The following is a 21,137-nucleotide window of genomic DNA, read 5'->3' as shown; positions in this document are numbered from 1 at the left end:
TTTCAGGTCAAGAAATAGGGCAAAAACTCTTCAAAAACATATAATAAGATAGCTTTCGCTTATTTAGTTGCCCCTTAGTAGGTAGTCAAACCAATACAATAAAATCAGGACTGGCTCTAATCACTAAATCAATAATTTTTTGAAAGGTCTTCAAGTTTTTACAATAAGATTAAGACTGATCCTAGCTAAAAATTTACGCAGTATTCTTTCATATATATATACTCTCATATTGATTTACAGTATATTCTTTAAGGTAAATTCAAACGAGCACTGGCGGATCTAGAAATTTTCATAAGTGGGGGCCCACTGACTGCCTAAGAGGGGGCCAGCTCCAGTCACGCTTCAGTGATTCCCTATATAAGCTACCAAATTTTACCCAAAGGGGGGCCCCGGCCCCCCTTGGGCCCCTCAATCCGCCTCTGACGAGTAAACATCAATAAAAAAGAACTGATAAGGCCTTTAAATAATACTACTTATTGTTGTCTAAAAAACCTACATAAACAATAAAATTTGATCTTTATATTGATAATTTATCATTCTTTTAAATTTAAATCAATATCTGCATCAAGAGCACAGGATAATCTCTTATTATATGCCTTCTTTAAAGTCACATTTTAAGCTTGAGACAATTTCAATGTGCATTAATTTATCCCAAGCAAATAAAATGGCTCTGTAAAAATTCTGGCATATCTATTGCGTAAAATAAGACTACCGTATTAAAAATCCCATAATCCGAATATGACAACCAAGAAAAGTTTTAAATCAAAAACAGCTCTACTTTCACTAAACCTTACAACATAATCCTAACAATAGTTGTTAGTTGGTAGTAATTTGATCCAAGTATATATATATATACTTTTTGCTAGGACATGTTATTTATAAAAATGCCTTTTATTGAGCTAGGATAGGATATATATATAAAAAGATTTTTGATATATATCAATATTAAACAGGAACAAACCTTTAACAGTCAGCTGGAAAGTTGCTTTTGTATCTTTACTTTCTTCCTTCCCTGCTTCAAAAATAGTTATAGCAACATCATAAAAGCCAGTATCATTTGTGGTTAGATCACTAAACTTTAGATTTATTGTATTGGGAACCCATGTTACTCTGTCTTTGAACCTGTTTCCTTGACCATCACGGATCTAAAATAAGAAACATATATTATAAATAGTTGCAATTAGAGAAACAAAACCACTGTTTTTATTTGATAACATGTGATAACATGTATACTAAAGTCTGCTTTAAGCTGGCATACCAAGATTTATGTGTTGTATTTCTTATTATTACAACTTTACAAATAGATTTTGATGATGTATGTATTGGTGTTAACCATGTTAACACCCAATGACCAATATCTTAAAACATGAAAAACAGGAAAACATAAAGTCTGAATCCTTTTCCAAACATATGAAAATGTGAAAACATGATCCCCCCCATGAAAAATATTCATGGGACAGATGGACTGACTTGACCAATGGATGGCTTGACGTAAAGGTTAGACAGTACACCCCCACATTTTGAAATCGGGGGGGGGGGGGAGGGGGTATAAAACTTTTTTAAAGCGGGGGTAGAACAAATCTATACTTGCATCAATTGACATGTCCTCTTTTTATACAAATATTTCACAAGACAAAGAAATAACAGCATGTGAAGAGGGACTGTGGATTCATTTATTTTTTAAGAGGATCAATTTTTGCACACTGAGGAAAACTCGTGGATATTTGATTTGGGGTTTTACTAAATGCTACATACACATGATACAAAGAATATAAAAAAAATTGTAATTCGTTGAACATATAAATTTGTGGTTAGTTGTAACCCACGCAGTGGGCGAACTGGTGACAAAATATTACCTCCCCTGTAAACAGTGCGCTCTTCTGACTAGAGGTAATCGGTAAAAAAAAAACGGATGATGCTGTAATTGTTTAGCTTGTTTAAAATGAGCTAGCATAAACGAACTAAGACGTGTCAACATAATGTGAATATGACAACGAATCAGGTAAATTATTTCTTGTTAAGTTTATCACCTCATTGTATCATCATATGATAGGTAAATGCGTGAATTTTCGATTTTCAGTGTCGTCAGGGATCAAACTTGTAATCATGCCATCCTTTCATTATTGTTTTTAAATACTATGCAATGGTCGGAACACCTTGATTTTCTCCTAATTTGTAAAGATGATTATGTTGCATGATATATATTTTAAGGGGGGGAAAATTGATATGCAGCAAAGATTGGCAGTTTTTAATTTGTGTTGCTTGGAAATAATGGGAGGTAAATTAAAGTATAAGAAGGCGCGCTTTTTCAAAAAGTAAACAATTTAATTCAGATGCATAGTATTTTGTCAAATGATAAAGAATATCGTAGAAACTTACTCGAAATTCATCTAATTTATAAAATATATACAACATGACATATTGAAATCTGAAAAGGGATAAAACCACTATACCTTGAACAAATTCAGTTAAATAGAGGGAGGGGGGTGAAAATGCTACGAAATTTAGATTATATTTATCTGGGGTCTACAACCAAAGGATGATGGGACATGCAACTAACTACTTTTTCAATTTGGGTTTTTTTTTTTGTTTTTTTTTAGAATCTCTGTTCAAACGTACTTTGGTCTAATTTTTTCAGGTTCTCTTTGGATTGCCAAATAATATTATAATCACCTAATTGAATGTTCAAATTATTTTGCAGTGATGTTCTGTATGGAAGGAAGACTGTCATAAAATCCAACAGTTCCGGATGGCCCGTTATACTAATTGCATAACATCAATAGCGATGTGAGATTCAAGTGTCTGATCCAGCACAAGTTTAGTCAGATTTACCACTCTAGACAGTGTCTGGCATTGAAAGGATATCAAACGGATGTTTTATGGAATGATTCTCACATACATATAACAATCATATGCATAGGAATGTGGAGCTAGACTCTTTCGTGCAACAATTTTTAATTTCCAATATAAACTCCGCAAAGACAGGAGCAGAGAAATGTACATCAATTAGAAACATTCTTTGTGAATAAAATCCTTCCAAAACTTAAATGTGTCATAAGTGTTGCATTATTTATCAGTAGAGATAATTAGATTCCAGTCAGATTGCCCAACTGAAGGTTTTTGTTGGAAATGTTTTGTAAATCTTGGCTATTTTGCAATACAAGCTTGGCTGTGCAGGTTGCTCGGCCGCCCCTTTCAGTATGAGACAATATTTTATTTATTACTAGTATATACTAAACCACTGACGAAATACTGGAGCGGGCCCCCTTTAAGGCAGTTAGTGCGATTCACCTTAGGTGCCAAACCGGGGGAGGGGGAAATTTTTTTCATATTAATAATACATTGAGATTTAACATATACTTTCCTTTATGTAGTGTTTGTTTTAAAGTATTGCCAACAAAATTCCTCAAATTTGGGATCATAATATTGTTTAGAAAAAACACCTTACCCCTGTACTTCATAAAAGTGCATATATATAAAAAAAAAAAGATGTGGTATGATTGCCAATGAGACAACTATCCACGAAAGACCAAAATGACACAGAAGTCTTCTTCCACACACGTGCATGGTTAATTTGGATCACATATTTTTTCTTCCGATATTATAAGAATTCGAAGTTCATATCATTTACAATATCATTCAACATTTTTCTGGGAATTTTTTTTACTACCGACGTTTAAGGTTCATCATAACCTTTTGGCTAAAATGGCCGTATTTACACCCCAAATTTTACTCTGAGTACAGACTAACCTATACACCTGCAACAGTTTTAAGGGATGGCAGGAACTAGATATATAAATTTTAAATGCATTTTATGTTTCAGAAAATTATAAACTTTTCTAGATTTTGCTATCCATTTTTTTTCGTTCCTGCAGAAGGTGCAAAAATTAACTAAGTCGTGAAAACGATTGAGAAGCTCCCCTCATATAATCAATGTTGTGAGTAGTATTGATTTAAATGGACAATAGATGGACAATAGACACCTGTAAACAATAGGTGATTTAACAGGTTTAAACTATGTAACTGAGTGGACCGTATCAAATGAAACTCGGGTGTTTGTTTATTTTGCTATCTTCTGCAGACTGGAAAAAAATGGACATCAAAATCCAGGTAAGTTTTTAATTTTCTGAAACGTAGACTACATATAACTTTTATATATCTAGTTCCTGCCATGCCTTAAAATTTTCCGTGATGTACCAGTTTGTCTGTACTCATAGTAATTTTTGAGGTGTAAACACGGCCATATTTTTCAATTCCTTATGATGAACCTTAACCTCGAGGTTACATTGTATTTAAAAAAATCCAATAAAAACGTTGAATGTAAATGATATGAACCTTTAAAGTCTTATATTATAGGACTCATGTTTTTTCAAATATAATGTGTTGATCAATTATGTTATGATGATTTTAATAAACTTCACACTAGGTTATTTGTCACGTATATTGATTACATTATATCGAGTTGTCCCAACGATACACTTGTCGGTGTGCTCGATCATACGAATTTATCGACATTCATATAGACAAAATGACCCATCTTTGAAAAATTCTTGTGACGAAACTACATTTCGGAACACGTTAAAAATTGGATACTCAGAAAGCTGCATTATTAAGGTTTGATATATATTTTTTTCAAAAAAAAAGAAAAATATGCAGTCAAATCTGGCAGTTTTTTTTACACACCCCTATGTTCAACAATAGATTGTTCCATTGACAGCATGTTTGGCAATTAAACATTCATATATTAACAAATTTAGGTTTAACATATACTTTACTTATAGTGGTTGTATAAAAGTTATATAATGTTTTTGTGTTTTAAGAGATATTCATCCCTATGCATATCGGTTTTTATGCGTAAATTGTCCTCTCCGTTTTTTCTACCTTTTCTATCTCTTTCATAAGAAGAGTGATTTTTCTATTGTTCTAGTGTCACTGGAAATCTCACTGCACGGATATTGGTATCCAACAAATAATTATGAATCTACTGTATATATCGAATGATCTAAGTCATTATTGTAAGTGACAAAACTCCTCCAACTCAGTGCATTGTTACACTTCTGAAACTTGTTCTGGAGAACAACTTCTCCTTCAACATGTTTAATGACAATCATTAGCAGCAGATAGACCGTAACGCACTTGTTATTATTCATTTGTTCACAATAATTTTATGTTGATATAAGAAGAATTGCTATTATAAACATACCTTGAATCCTGCTGCTTTATTATAGTAGCTAAAGATTTCTGCCTTATCTTGTTTGGTCTTTCTTACTGTCCAGTTAATTACTGTCAAGTTGATAAATTTCACTGCAGAATCACCATATACAAAGTTGGTTGTAACTTCTTTACCTGAACAAGGACTCACTGGTGCTTGGTTAAGAAAAGTTGGATTACCTGTTAATTAAATACAATAATAATAATAAACAGATGCATTAAATATGTTAATGAGTGTATTTATATACATGTACATGTCCTTGGCCTCTAAATTTGATGGTTATACTTTCATTAAAGCAATTCAATAAATTCAGACAATTCATTATCATGATTATCATGATTACAATCAAAACGAACTTGTTTATGTTTTACAACATGTTCAAGTTTTTATAGAAATGAACATTACAAAAAGGGTCTGAAACATTTGTTTTTAAAAACTAAGTGAGACTAAGTTTAGTATATATGCATGCATGTTCAATAATTTCACTAGCATTAAAGTTTCAAGAAGCTTGTTCATGTTGTTTCATATGACTTTTAAGATCATAGAAAGAAATTGATATTGACTTGGCTTGCAACTAAAATGCACTGGCAGCACTGTACAACTATTTTTTTTGGTGTGCTGTCAGACTACAATGTAACTCACTGACTGTCAGAAAATGGGATCCATATCAATATTTGATCAGGGAGTAACGCTAAAATTCATATCAAATTGACATGCATAATATGTTAACTTCAAAGGATAAAATTGAGAAAGGGAAATTAGGAATGTGTCAAAGTGACAACAACCCGACCATAGAGCAGACAACAGCCGAAGGCCATCAATGGGTCTTCAATGTAGCGAGAAACTCCCGCACCCAGAGGCGTTCTTCAGCTGGCCCTTAAAAAAATATGTATACTAGTTCAGTGACAATGGACGTCATACTAAACTCCGAATTATACACAGGAAACTAAAATTAAAAATAATACCATACTTACAAAGGTCAGAGGCTCCTGACTTGGGACAGGCGCAAAATTGCGGTGGGGTTAAACATGTTTATGAGATCTCAAACCTCCCCTTATACCTCTAGCCAATGTAGAAACGTAAACGCATAACAATACGCACATTAAAGTTCAGTTTAAGAGAAGTCAGAGTCCGATGTCAGAAAATGTAACAAAAGAAAATAAACAAAATGACAATAATACATAAATTTCAACAGACCACTAGCAGTTAACTGACATGCCAGCTCCAGACCTCAATTAAACTGATTGAAAGATTATGTCTTCATCATATGAATATCAGGCACAATCCCTCCTGTTAGGGGTTTAGTATCATACTATCATAAAATATATGAGAAGAACATAACCCGTGTCATGTCAACAACTGTTTTTTTTTTAAATAAATGTGTTTAGTTCCGATGCAAAGACCCTATAAATGAATCAATATTAAAGCCAAAATATGCAATCTTTAAAGACCTGACAACAGTCATGACAGTATCGTAACTATATCCCTTCTTAATACGTCTGTTTAAAGGTTTTGTAAGCTTTGGATGTGAATACTGACATTTTTGTGCTTTGTAAAGAATATTACCATAATAGGTTGGATGTGAAATACCTGAACGTATAAGATGTCTGCATGTTAAGTTATATTAAGGAATTATTATAGGATTAAACACATTTTTTCTAGAGGTTATTGATGTGTAAACCGGGGCTCTTACTCACAAACTGAATAAAAGTCCGACTTTTATGTAAAGTTTGTGAGTAAGAGCCCCGATTCACACATCAATAACCTCTTAAAAAAATGTGTTTAATCCTTATAATTCTTAAGCTAAATATTCGCGATTTTTAGTATTCTACTGACGAGGAAAAGTAACACTGGGCCACCGAAAGCTGCATATTTTAGTTCAGACTAGGTGGCCGAGTGGTGTAGAGCGCTGGACACAGTGCATGCGGAGTTGTCACAATAGCATGAGTTCGAATCCCGTTGAGGAAAACACAAAATATTTACTTCCGCAAAGTTATTTTCCTTTAAATTCCAATAGTTTGCTTCTAATTAAAAAAGCAAAATAGATTTGGATTATTAGAAATACGTATACTTTAGTGAAAAATTGTAAAACATTGTAATAACAAAGTCTATCAGAACATGCAGAATAAATAAGAATTTAAGCAAAAATTCGTAACAAAAAACGTTGTATGTGAGATTTAATTAATATCATTATACGATACAGTAACTTTTGTATTTTGTAAAGTCATATGAAACTTCCAATTTAAAAAAAAAGGTTGAATATGTTTTATATACCTGAAACTATTAAACTGTAACTATAGTACGGTGACCAGACACAATCTTTTTTTAGATTTAATCGTCAAACATACTATATGGCTATATTATATATCATTGGATTCGGAAAAATGAGTACTTTTGAAATATTGATGTCGTCAAAAAGAAATGTGGTAACAGTTTTGCATAAATTAAGGTCAAAGATCAAAGTCTGTTATTATTTTTTTCTTCCATATTTTCAATATTTTCACATATTTGCAACAATTTAGGTTAAATTTCAGATAAAGACATTTTTTCAAATCAATTAGCAATGAATGCTCTTGAAAAATGTAAAAAAATTATTATTAACGATTCATTCTAAAAATTGGCGTTTTTCAAACACTTGTTCTTTTATACTAAATCAACAAATATTCTGTTTCAGTTACAGTAGTTACCTCACCGGCTGACATTCAACCTCAGCGATACATGATAAATATTATTTTTACCTGAAGCCTATTATCATGAAAGCGTATTTTGCAAAAGATCATTCATGTAATTAACAAAAACTCAAAACCACTCAAACCTCAAAAATAGTTACAATTAAAAATTCAATCCAAGAGATCCACACAGCAGAATTAAGCCAGGAGTATCTTCTGGTTCATCTGTCAAGGAACATAATTCTGACCTTTAATAGAAGCAATGCTCCAAACATACAAAGTTTTATTGTGAACAAACACATAACTTTTTACATGAAGATTTTCCCTTACATGAATACACAAGCTCCTGCAAGATTTCTGCTGACATATGCCCTTTGAAATACACGGAGTTTAATGAATCATTTAACTCTCGCCAACAGTATACTGAAAATGACGGGGTAGGGGTTTATCAATGTTTGAAACGAAACACATAAAATATACTGTTTCAGTGCCGCTTTACAGAGAGGTTAACTAAACTTACATCTTTACTGGTGGCACGCTTGACGTGCATTGTTTAAATAAATATATCATGATGGAATGATTTAAAGAGATTTTTCTGCTCATAAAGCTTTGAAATTAATGTTTATGCCCAAACAAGGGCTTCAACTTTGTCAATATTACCAAAGCTCTGCAAACCACTGTCCTTCAAAGTCTTGTAGTAAGTTTTTTTTACCTACTCCAAACACAGTCGGAGTAATGTCGCATCCGGTAAATGCATTTATAGAAGGCAAATTGTTGATGAAAGACAGGCACATAGTTGGTGAATGAGTAACAAGCTTCGCCCTTCCTTTACAATGCTTATGTTCTCTATCTGCACCCACAACTCGCTAGTATGTGACATATGTTTGTACTATTCACAGAGGTCCGCATAATTTTGCTTTTCCCATTTCTCTTATCTTCGTGTTAAAGTTTGAGGCATGGAGAATCATACGAATATCGGCCTCATCTTGAGTGCTAAACAAGTGACGACAGTCATTAACAGTGTTGGTATACATAACTTTCACAATTTCGGGATTTACAATATTCCGGCTAAGTAAAGCTCACAATCAGGTGGAATCATAGGGGATTGAAGTTTTGAAGAATAAAACCACCGAAGTAATTAAGGAGTGCCTGTTTGTTTTCTGTAACAGAAAGAAACTTCTTCCATTCAGGAATACTTCTCCCTTCAATAATCTGATACACTTTAATGGAAGCTGTAGTCTTTGTGCGGTCTGCGTTTCCTTTAAGCAGACTTTATAGAGTTGTTCATGGTGTAGCGGTCAAAAACATCTGCTACTGTGTGCGCTACAAAAAAGCATTGAGACATATTTGTTTAATAATCAGCTGCAAGACCACCGAATGTTCTGCTTTTATTAACATCAATACATTGAACTAATGCCATACCATATCTGAGTGATGGTACAATGGAAGGTAGGGAAAATGCACAATAGACTTAAGATTCTAATTGCTTCACCAAATCAGACTTTCATGATTTTCTCGTGGTGCCGTCATCATAACAAAGGGAAATTGGAAGGGGACCTACAGGTTGCGACAATACATGTTCTATTATAACATCATCTTTACAGTTTGCCAAAAGCAATGCCCATCTTAATAAAAGTTTTTGAACTATTTGATTTAATTATTTCCCCCGATTTACATTTAAGGTTTGTTTTTGTGGTCATGTTTTCAAACGTTATTAGTTTTGACTTTGATATAGGACTATATAAACTGTTTGACTAAAGAAAGAGAACTAGTGATGAAAAGTCTAGACATATTCAAGCATTCGTCGACAGTGGTGAGCAAAGAATCTTGAATATCTCTTGTAACATGAATTCCAGAAGAGATATTAATAAGACATTAAGGATGGGATTCCATATCAAAGGGATAAGTCATGGTTCATTTAGATGGTTCACAATGACAATAACATGTTTTTCATCTAATTTCATTGCTGTTTGTTTTGTTTCCTCGTGTGAATTTGCATTTTTTGCAGTAATTCCACCCATTTCCAGTATTTAATTACCAAAGGATTCTATGAAATGTCTAGAAAGGGTCTATCTAATAAGCACAGACTTTTAATTTGTTATGCCTACAGTGCCACCTGATCCCCTTGATGCTTTTATAATGTTCTTTTAAACAGCAAAATGTCTACTGCTCTAAGGAAAATATCTCAGTATATAAATGTCAGTAATACAGCACAACCCCATTGTTTATATGTATCTATATGAGGCTGTGTATGAGCTTCGAATAGCTCCGTCATATGAGCCTTATGACTTGTGTCTGGGTTGAATGGCTGACATAATGCTTCTGAGATAAATTAGTTTGATATTATTGATTGATAAAGGTATGAAATATCATATAAATGTTGCTTTTTTAACAATTTGTGTAAAAACAAGTGATGAAATTGAATTGAAATGCAGCTGGCATGTCAGTTAACTACTAGTAGTCTGTTGTTATTTATGTATTATTGTCATTTTATTTATTTTCTTTTGTTACATCTTTTGACATCAGACTCGGACCTCTCTTGAACTGAATTTTAATGTGCGTATTGTTATTCTTTTACTTTTCTACATTGGCTAGAGGTATAGGGGGAGGGTTGAGATCTCATAAACATGTTTAACCCCGCCGCAATTTTGCGCCTGTCCCAAGTCAGGAGCCTCTGGCCTTTGTTAGTCTTGTATGATTTTAAATTTTAGTTTCTTGTGTATAATTCGGAGTTTAGTATGACGTCCACTATCACTGTACTATTATGCATATTTTAGGGGCCAGCTGAAGGACACCTACGGGTGCGGGAATTCTCGCTACATTGAAGACCCATTGGTTGCCTTCGGCTGTTGTTTGCTCTATGGTCGGGTGGTTGTCGCTTTGACATATTCACCATTTCCTTTCTCAATTTTATCTATTAAATGCAAAATATTTGTAGTGTTAAACTTTTACAAAAACCCTTATTAACGGATTAATTTTACTAAACTTTATTTGAAATCGTTAAATCAAGGTGTAACAACAATGTATATAATAACAGGAATCATATTACGAATGTTCTATTACCATGTAGACCTCAAAACTTTTCAAATTCGATTTTTCTTTCAAATAAACAAACGTACTTCAACGCCCATTTTACAAAAGTGCACCGTACGATTTTTTGACAAGTCAAAATGATAAGTTTAACATTTGAACTACCAATACTGTGATTTTTAGCCGTATAGTCCGAATGACGATTAAACTCCTTAAATAAGCGATTTTTCCTTACTCGGTCACCGTACTACTACGAGACCTTTCGGCACAGAACAGCGCAAATGCGAGGGGAACACCGTGATGAAAGAATGTAAACACACGTGCAAATTTCATACACCACATCATTTACATTGTATCAACTGTTAAGGAAAAGTTTTATTAACAAATGGGAACGCGTGGATGATATATAAAAAATTAGTATGACTCTTAACATTTCACCTATTTATCACGTACTCCACGTGCTCTGTGTTTATTGCTGATCAATGTCACATGTAAACTTCGGCAACAAACTTGAAAGTTTAAATTTAGTTAGCGATCAACAATCACTGAATAACATATTATTAGTTAATAATACATAATACGGCTTATGTTCTGCTCATATATTTTATGATGGTATGATACTAAACCCTTACGGGAAGATTGTACTTGATTTTCATATCAGTATAATTGAGGTCTAGAGCTGGCATGTTAGTAACTGCTAGTAGTCCTTTGTTCATTTATGTATCATTGTCATTTTGCTTAGTTTCTTTTGTTACCTATTCTGACATCGGACTCGGACGTCTTTTGAACTGAGTTTTGCTGTGCGTATTGCTATGTTTCTTAATTCTACATTGGCTAGAGGTATAGGGGAAGGGTTGAGATCTCACAAAACATGTTTAACCTAAATTTTTTCGCCTGTCCCAAGTCAGGAGCCTCTGGCCTTTGTTAGTCTTGTATGCTTTTTAATTTTAGTTCATTTATATGTTTTGGAGTTTACTGTGATGTCCATTTTCACTGAACTAGTACACAATTTTATGTAGGGGCCAGCTGATGACCACCTCCGGATGCGGGATTTTCTCGCTGCGTTGAAAACCGATTGATGGCTTTCGGCTGTTGTCTGCTCTTTGGTCGGGTTGTTGTCTCTTTGGCATATTCCCCATTTCCATTCTCAATTGTGTTATACATTGTATTGAATATAAGAAATGTGCAAAAAGAACTTAGTTTAGTATATGTGCATGCGTTGGTTAAAGAAATTCTATAAACATATAAAAATTTTAAGAAATTTGTTTCATCTCACCTTAATTCATTTGGACCATAAAGTATACACATATTTGAAATAGTCACGAATGAGATTTAAAGATTTGCTCAATACAATAAATAAAGGAAAATTAAATGCATCCATTTTTTCAGGTGATTTGGTTACAGTATTTTTCATTGCTATCATGCCGGGTATCCCGATCTGGAATCTGCAGAGGGATCCTAATCCTGCGGAGCAATGAATGAAAGTTTGTAATGGCGGGATGGTAGAATCTGGATGTGATGTTGACGGAGCATTATTCCACGGTGGGAATCGCAAGAAGATTTTACATACCTACCGGTACGTTACATATGTTTCATTAAGTGCTCTAAGGAATATGGATCGACAGTTTCTAATGGGGATACCTGGTCATTGCTGTCCACATGTGTGTCAAGATCAATTTTGACATTACTGAGACACTTCCAGGGGAATTAACAGTGATTCAAGTAAAAAAAATACTGTTTGAAATGTTGGTCAGTCCCATCATTGTAATATTTCTATGAAAGACAAGCCTTATCAACTAAGATGGGTGATGAACAAGCATTTCTTTTCAACTCACAACCTCAAAGTTGACAGTTTACTGATCAATGTAGATGAATTTCTTACACCCCTCTCCCCAGAGACCCTTTATGACAGTAATCATGGTTTGCAGTATTAAAACATGTCAAAAATTCTAATCTGTTTATTTATTTCATAAATCCATAAATGTGTTTATCTTTATCTATCCTTTTCATTTATTTATTGAAAAGAAACTTGATTTCATAAAAAATATACTAAATGTCATTTAGTAAAAACATGTTACAAATAAAACGAATTAGGATGTTTACTACAAAAACTTCCTTCCACATTAACTTAATATATCTTTGTGTTTCAAGTGCATTTTACTTTAACTATTTCAAGGGTCATTTCCTTTAAACATGTGAAAAACTATGATCTTTGAAAATCGTATTTATCAAGCTGTAATCTTATATATATCCTTCTTTCAGGACACTTCCTTGTTCGTGTTGTTCAAATTTACTTGATATAAAAATAAACTTAGTTTCCTTGTACACTTAAATGTTCATAAAAACTTATACTATATAATGTTTCTTATACAACATGTACAATGGTAAGACTAATTTATCAAAATGGACCATTGACTCCAAATGACTGGTTGCACAGAATATTTCTTACACAATGTAGAATGTACACTTAACATGAACATGGCGGAACAGATGAATAGGTGTATTAATAATTCAATATAAAATCTACCTATGAAAAATCTAGGATCTTGGATTATTAAAACTGCAAGACCAGGAGGACTCAATTGTTACAACAAAATGGTACCATTTAGGCCAACAATAAAATATAATTGTTTTATGTTGCCTACCTACCCACTTAAAAGCATGAAGAAGCAGCCTACCAGAAATATTTTATAACACAAATCGTTTCAATCTTTATCTTTTCGACTCTTACCATGCTTACGTCGTTTTCTTGTCTAAAACATGTACTTATGATGTTGCCCCTCTCCCACCCAAAAAAACAACAACAACAAAACCACGCATTTTGAGAGGATAGCAAAACACAGTTCCCCTACCGGTTAAAAATTCATTTTACTAAAACAAAATACTAGTCTCTATAAAAAAAGTTGTGGTGTGATTGCCAATGAGACAACTCTTCACAAGGGACCAAATGACACAGAAGTAAACAACAATAGGTCACCGTACGGCTTTCAACAATGAGCAAACTCCATACCACAAAGTCATCTATAAAAGACCCCAAAATAACTTTTTTTTTATTTAAAACAATTCAAACGAGAAAACCAAAGGGCTAATTTAAGTACACAAAAAAAAATAACGAAAAGCAAATATTATGTAACACAGCAACAAACGACAACCACTGATTTACAGGCTCTTGACTTGGTGGTTTTAACTATACAACAATTATCAAATCAATATCTTCCAGCATGACGAAAAAAAGTGTTGACAACTTGCTTGAATTTGGTAAGTCCGAGGACCATAAATGCAAAATAACCATTTTAATCCAACAAAATTCTAACTTAAGCTGTTCTTTGTCAGTGTAAAGCTATATATCAAATATCAAATTACTATCTTCAAGTGAAGCATGATGAAAAAAAAATGTGAAAAACTGAATACTTGTTTGAAATGTTTAAGTTCAAGGAACATAACTCACAAATTTCCCTGACTGATGTATTGACAGACACTCAGAGCAGAGACGGAGTGCAAACCTGTATTCCCCTTCGACTCCGTCGATAGGGACTAATAAAATCCCTACTTACATACTCAACCTTACAAGGCAAGGGAAAGCAACATCAAACAAAGATTTTTGTAAGGATGGCATTATCAAAACATTATGCTGAATTAGTTACCAAGTACCCAAGTATGGACTGATTGGACAAAACAAAATCCCCTACATTGCAAGCGCAAAAGTCAAAAAGTGAAAAATCTTTCTGTGAAGCCTAAAGGATGTGGGTTATTTACTGCTGAGATAAATTGCATTAAGAGACAATTACAACTGTCTCTTTGAAAATAAAGCTTCCAATGTTCTCTCGCCTGAATCTATATACATCTTCAACAATGGCCATTCTCCACAACATTATAGACTAGAATAATATAATTCATGACTAAATTCTCCTTTTTGCTGATAATTTTTGTTGTTTACAGTTTCTCTCTACTATCATGACTAGTGGTTGGCAAAAATACAAACATTGGTAAAATATCATCCTTAGATTTCTCGTTTCATGTTCATGTTATTATGTCTTAAATCCTTCAACCTTATTACACTATCTGAATACCTGAATATGTAATTTTGTTTCTTAACATATAATGCTTATCAATAAAATAGTTTATTATACTAAACATGATAGAAAAAAAATATTTTAAAAATTTTACTTTTTATGAACGTTAATACATAATGACACAAACTCTCAACAATGAAATTCATTTTTCTCTTCTACTTGACGAAACAAATGAATGTCTCCTTCTTGTGATAAACAAAGGTAAAACCATGGCTATAACGACAATGCCAAAGCTTGCGATGTGGCAGAAACGTCTTGCATCAAGATTAACTTGGGATCTGTGCATTAGAAGGAATCACTCTAACAAGTTGGAACTTTGAAGAAGATACACAAACATAGGTTTTATCCCCATTATTGAATAACCTACCCCAATACATGTAACAATTAACAGTGATAAAATATAGAACTTTGTATTACATAAAAATGCTGTCATGGCACAAATATTTAAGTAAAAAGCAACATTTTGCTCACAGACACCGCACTGAACTGAAATAACATCTAAATAACAGTAAATCGCCTTCAAAAATCGAACTTTTAGATGCTATTAACTATTATTTGGTTTTAGGTATATTAAAAGTCTAAAAGTAAAAATAAGATGGCCTTTTCTAAATAATAAGGATGTTCTTATCCCAAGCATAAAAACATAGCCGTATTTGACACAACCTTTTTCAACTTTTGATCTTCAGTGCTGTACAACTTTGTACTTTTTTTCACTTTCGATCTTTTATATCTGGGCGTCACTGGTAAGTCTTGTGGACGAGGCGCGTTTTTGGCGTAATGAATTTAAACCTGATGTTTTTTGTTATCCATTAATCATGTGTTTCTTTGTCTAATTGGTTCTCTTATTTATTTGTATTGTAATCCAGTAATATTATGTTGCCATTTCAATGTTATATTTAACATAGCCATTAAAGTGCGAGGTTTGGCATGCCACAAAACCAGGTTTAACCCACCATTTTTTCCTTTAAAAATGTCCTGTACCAAGTCAGGAATATGGCCATTGTTATATTATTGTTCGTTTCTGTGTGTGTTACATTTTAACGTTGCGTCGTTTGTTTTCTCTTATTTTTGAGCGTAATTTCACATTGCGACTTTGGCATTTGGCTGCAACGTTGTCAATGAACGGGACTACTGACCTAGCTATGCAAATGACCAACGTTGACGTCACGCCGTCTATGACGTAACACTCGAAATATTGACTATTTAATTAATTACAGTTTTTCTGTCTCTCGATTAAAAACCTCTTACAATTGACCACCTGTAGGGTTATATTAAAAGTAGTAAGTACCTTACACCCCGTACAAAATATGTCAAATTTTGATATTTCATTAAAACTTTTTTTCAATTAATGAAAAAAAGAAAAAACGTTGCTTCCACGTTACACATTGTGCTAGAATTTTTTAAAAATCGGCATATTTGGATTAAGACCGGGAATAAATTGTTATCTAGGTTCATATCCTTAATTAAGGGTATTTTATCACACTTCAGTACCCTGTACACCTTTCGGCTTCGCCTCAGGGTGTACTTGGATTCTTCAGTGCGTTAAAATATCCATATCTACGGATATGAACGTAAACAGTACTCGTAGATAACTTATATTATGCCACTGCATGTTGAATTTGATAGCGAAATTAACATTTGATTAGTTGAAACTTTCCCAAGTGACGTCAAACAAAACTTCAAATTCCCATCTGAGGATCATATTCCCCTCTGAACTTCATGATTGCCTTGTGCGACGTTACCCGCGGTAATTGTTTTAAAACGTTTCGATCGGTTTTTTAAAAGATAGTACAGTAATTTCGTTTTTACAAATTATTTCAGATCTAAATACAAACAGAAAAGAATAAATTATTAACTTTCAATCGGTACTGATTATCATTGTTTATGTTGTGTTTAGTTATAAAAAAACAAACGGATAAGAAAACAATTATGTAAATTAATATCTTATGTTCATAAGTATAAGCAGTCGAATAAAACATTCATTTCCCTTGGATTAGGGAAATATGAATATCTGTTCAGTCTCAAAAAATCATATTCCCCTCGGGCGATGCCCTCGTGAAATATGATTTTTCTTTGGTGAACAAATCTTCATATCTCCCTCAGTCACGGGAAATAATATAAAATATACTTTCAAAATTTATTTTTTTATTGTTAACAGGTTAAATATTTCATAAACAAATCCCCAAACAAGCAGGAGAGGTTTTAGATCATTATTTCATTTTAGCCCATTTAGATATTGGACGGATACTAGTGCACTATTCAATGCAAGAATTCATATTCTCCTGGTATAACCACCCATCAATGTAGACATAGAACCAATACTTGCACCAAATAACCAAGTATAATCAATACTTGTACCAAATATCCAAGTATAACCAATACTTGTACCAAATATCCAAGTATAACCAATACTTGTACCAAATATCCAAGTATAACCAATACTTGTACCAAATATCCAAGTATATATACACTCTGAATATACACGCCATAAAAGGCTATAATAAATACCAAAGACTTTGTAAAGTGGATAGTCGCACGACAACGCCGATGCTCTATATTTAATAAGAAATAAACACAATTCATACATATACATCTACACATATAATATATAATTCAAACATCAGTATCAAACAAAAATTCTCCAAATAAAAAGCTTAATAAACTTTAACCAGAATTAAAATTTACCAAGAAAATTCGACTGCTCAGATTGACGATGTCGTGCTGAATGATTACATAGGCAATAAAATACCGCGAAAATAATTTTGAAGCGGGAAAACATTACGCCCTCTATGCTACATATGATGAAACACCCAGGAGAAATTAATTTCATTCTAATGCACTGCCCGTTTAAACGAATGAAATTATAATTCTCCTGGTATAACCACCCATCAATGTAGACATAGAACCAATACTTGCACCAAATAACCAAGTATAATCAATACTTGTACCAAATATCCAAGTATAACCAATACTTGTACCAAATATCCAAGTATAACCAATACTTGTACCAAATATCCAAGTATATATACACTCTGAATATACACGCCATAAAAGGCTATAATAAATACCAAAGACTTTGTAAAGTGGATAGTCGCACGACAACGCCGATGCTGAACCCAAAGAACGGGAAGCTATTTATTACTATGTATGGAAAATTATATAGTCCAAAATGTAAATAAAACAAAAAAGATATTCATTTCCCAAATTCTGAGAAACAATCCTACATTCTGATAAATCGTCTTTCACTAGCCATCCTTTGAAGTGTCCGACTTTCCAACGTCCATGACGTTTAAAAAGTCTATCTGAAAAACCAAACCTTGCAGCGGTAATAGCACCACAAGATACTATATAATCACTATGCTTTTACATCGGGAACAAATGGAGAAATTGCATCAAAGAAAGTTCCCTCATCCTTGTATAGCTTAAAGGCTTATTTGTTGAACGAAAAACAAAACATTTCTTTCACTTGTGACAAATTCCTGAATGAATACAAATTTTAATCAGATTAAATGCCACTGCATGCATATATAATTCCAAATTAGAACTGGACGCAAAGTTGTGACGTTCTTCACAATAATAAACCAGTTTCCATCTCTATAAATATCCGTTTTTTCGATAAAAATTGAAATGTGTGTTGACTTGCAATTAATTTAATAATAACGCAACTTCAACAATTCTGATACACGCATAAAGCCTAGATATCCCAATATACACGCACAAATGGTACGTTGTGTAAAACGATTATGTGCACAAAATAACTTATTATACGCATCCTGTAATAACTCATCGGCTCTTCCTTCCATATTTGTGAGCCTAATTTCTTTTTAACATCCTCAAACACATATTTCTCTAATTGAGAATCTGTTGGAGAATCTTCACCAATAATCGAGTGCGCCCCTTTACACTATAGTATGCATCACATACAGGACTAGACAAAGCAATATCGTTTCTGAACACCTGGAAAAAACATACATGTATTTAATAACATAATTTTAAATCGATATGTGGTTCCTTCCACGTTTTGACATAGTTCATCAATACAATACATAATATACCAAATGAAAAAATACAATATAGCACATGCAATAAAAATGACCCCAATACATGAAAACTATCACCAAGTTAATACTAGTTAATTTCAACATGACAACTATCACCAAGTTAATACTAGTTAATGTAATGTCACCCTAAAACTCCATTCTAATAGCCAACACCCTAAATGGTAAATCAATATACCAAAGTCCGATTTGTTCCCTCTACCAGGTAAAAAATTAGCTTTGTTAGTAGGTAGGTAATGTAAACCCAACACCTGATCAATAAATATATCTCCTTTGGGACATAAAAACGGCTAGTAAAACGCCGATCTCCACAAAGGTAAAATAATAGTACTATATGCCTTGTACATGTATACATAAGGACTTTCAATAATAGGCAAACTGGGGGAACATACCACCCATTTATACCACCCAGGGACGTGGCATAATTTTTGAACTGTATAAAAAGTCCTTGAAGGCTTATTATAAATTGTACAAGAATTTATTATCACTTAATCCAAGCATAAGTACCAGCTTACATGTATTTGATCATACCATAAAACCAATACTCCTATATGGGTCTGAAATATGGGGAACTTTTAATCCATTCTCAGCAAGATTCAGAAATGGAACTTTACCATTTGAAAAAATCTATTCCAGTTTAAAATGTGAGCGACTACATATAAAATTTTGTAAACTGGTTTTAGGTGTTCATAAAAAATCCATGAATTTTGGAATTTTATCCGAGCTAGGACGATTCCCACTATATTATGATGTGATTAAATCCATGTTAAATTACTGGTATCGCTTGGAAAATCTTGATTCCCAATTTTCTCTTCTTAAAGATGCTTATGTAACATCACAGAATCTTTCTCACTCAAAAAAAACATCTTGGTATGGCTCTATGAAGTCAATTCTTGAAATGATCCCAGACATCAATCATCTATCTTCACCATTACCAAAAATTAATAGCTTCAAAGCTAATATGAAAAAAATATTAAAATCATATTTTATAGACTTGTGGAACACTGATTTGGTAAAGCATTCAGATGGTAAACTTAGAACTTATGTTACATTTAAATCAGTTTTTGGAAGAGAAAAATATCTTTCCATTATTGGGAATTTTGAACAGAGACGAAGCTTAACAAAGCTCAGAATTTCATCACACCACTTAAGAATTGAGTCTGGAAGGTATCAGGGTACTCTCCTAAATGACAGAACTTGTACTCGTTGTAACTCCGGAGATGTGGAGGATGAATATCATTTTTTATTCCAATGTGTTAAATTTAATGATGACCGCAATCATCTATTTCAAGAGATAACTAAAAGTTGCCCCAACTTTTTAACTCTTAACGCAAGAGATAAACTGATATGGCTTATGAACACAGAAGATAAGTCTATTCTCACTGCTGTATGTAAATTTATTTCGAAAAATTGTTAATTATGTGTAATTATTTTACCTTGCCAATAGATAGTGAACGCATCAATACACATTGAATATACATTCCAATACCTGGAGTAAAATACAGGTAATCGATGGTTATGATCACTAACAAACCAATTAATTTCATGAGGACCCAAACAGGGATTCCAAATATTCAAAAATATGTACTGCATAACGGCAGTCATCAGTATTTATGATAAGACTTATATAGTCTGCAATTTCATTCTTTGCCCTAGGTATCCATTCAACCTCTACGAACAAGTGTGCTTCAAAGAAGTCACAAAAATGGCATATGCAAAATAGGGGCGTAGCTAGAAAGAAACAATGTGCAAGCAACTACCGCCGAGCTGAGCGAGGCGAAAAAATTTTGGGACCCTTTTATGCAGAAAAATGTGTTCTTTTCCGGTTTTCGGTCATAGGACGGTTAAAAGAGGAGCTATATCAGTATATGTAGATAGGACTTATAAAAAATTAATGAATGTAAAACAAAACTATTAATAAATCTTCTGAATAGAGTAATACATAAACAACACATATTTGTGATACAGAATTTACTCAAAATTGTCTAAAATCTGCTCTTCGGGTCTTGGCAGAAACAAACTTCTCTATTACTTTAATTTGTCAATATTCACACTGAAATGCCGATGAATATGCAGTAATGCTAGTAACTGTCGT

At 33.0% G+C, this 21,137-nt stretch overlaps 2 protein-coding genes across 3 annotated transcripts in view; both read right to left on the bottom strand.

Annotated features, from left to right (window-relative positions):
• The window catches only part of LOC139529087 (uncharacterized), an 87,086-nt gene that overhangs the window by 21,323 nt on the left and 44,626 nt on the right, over positions 1-21,137 (bottom strand). The window lies entirely within an intron of this gene.
• Positions 1-21,137, bottom strand: part of LOC139529089 (uncharacterized) — a 49,676-nt gene that overhangs the window by 13,477 nt on the left and 15,062 nt on the right. For both annotated transcript variants that reach the window (XR_011665747.1, XM_071325347.1), the window contains exons 2-3: positions 5,204-5,391; positions 962-1,145 (exon numbers count right to left, since the gene is read on the bottom strand). Coding sequence is in view for 1 of the 2 variants with exons in the window: in XM_071325347.1 (XP_071181448.1) it covers positions 962-1,145; positions 5,204-5,391 (372 nt within the window). In the remaining variant the exon portion in view is untranslated. The remainder of the gene's footprint in view (positions 1-961; positions 1,146-5,203; positions 5,392-21,137) is intronic.

This window comes from Mytilus edulis, chromosome 6, assembly GCF_963676685.1.
Source record: "Mytilus edulis chromosome 6, xbMytEdul2.2, whole genome shotgun sequence".
NCBI classification, from domain to species: domain Eukaryota; kingdom Metazoa; phylum Mollusca; class Bivalvia; order Mytilida; family Mytilidae; genus Mytilus; species Mytilus edulis.
Note: the sequence above shows the minus strand (reverse complement) of the source record. Positions and strands in the feature narration are given on the sequence as shown.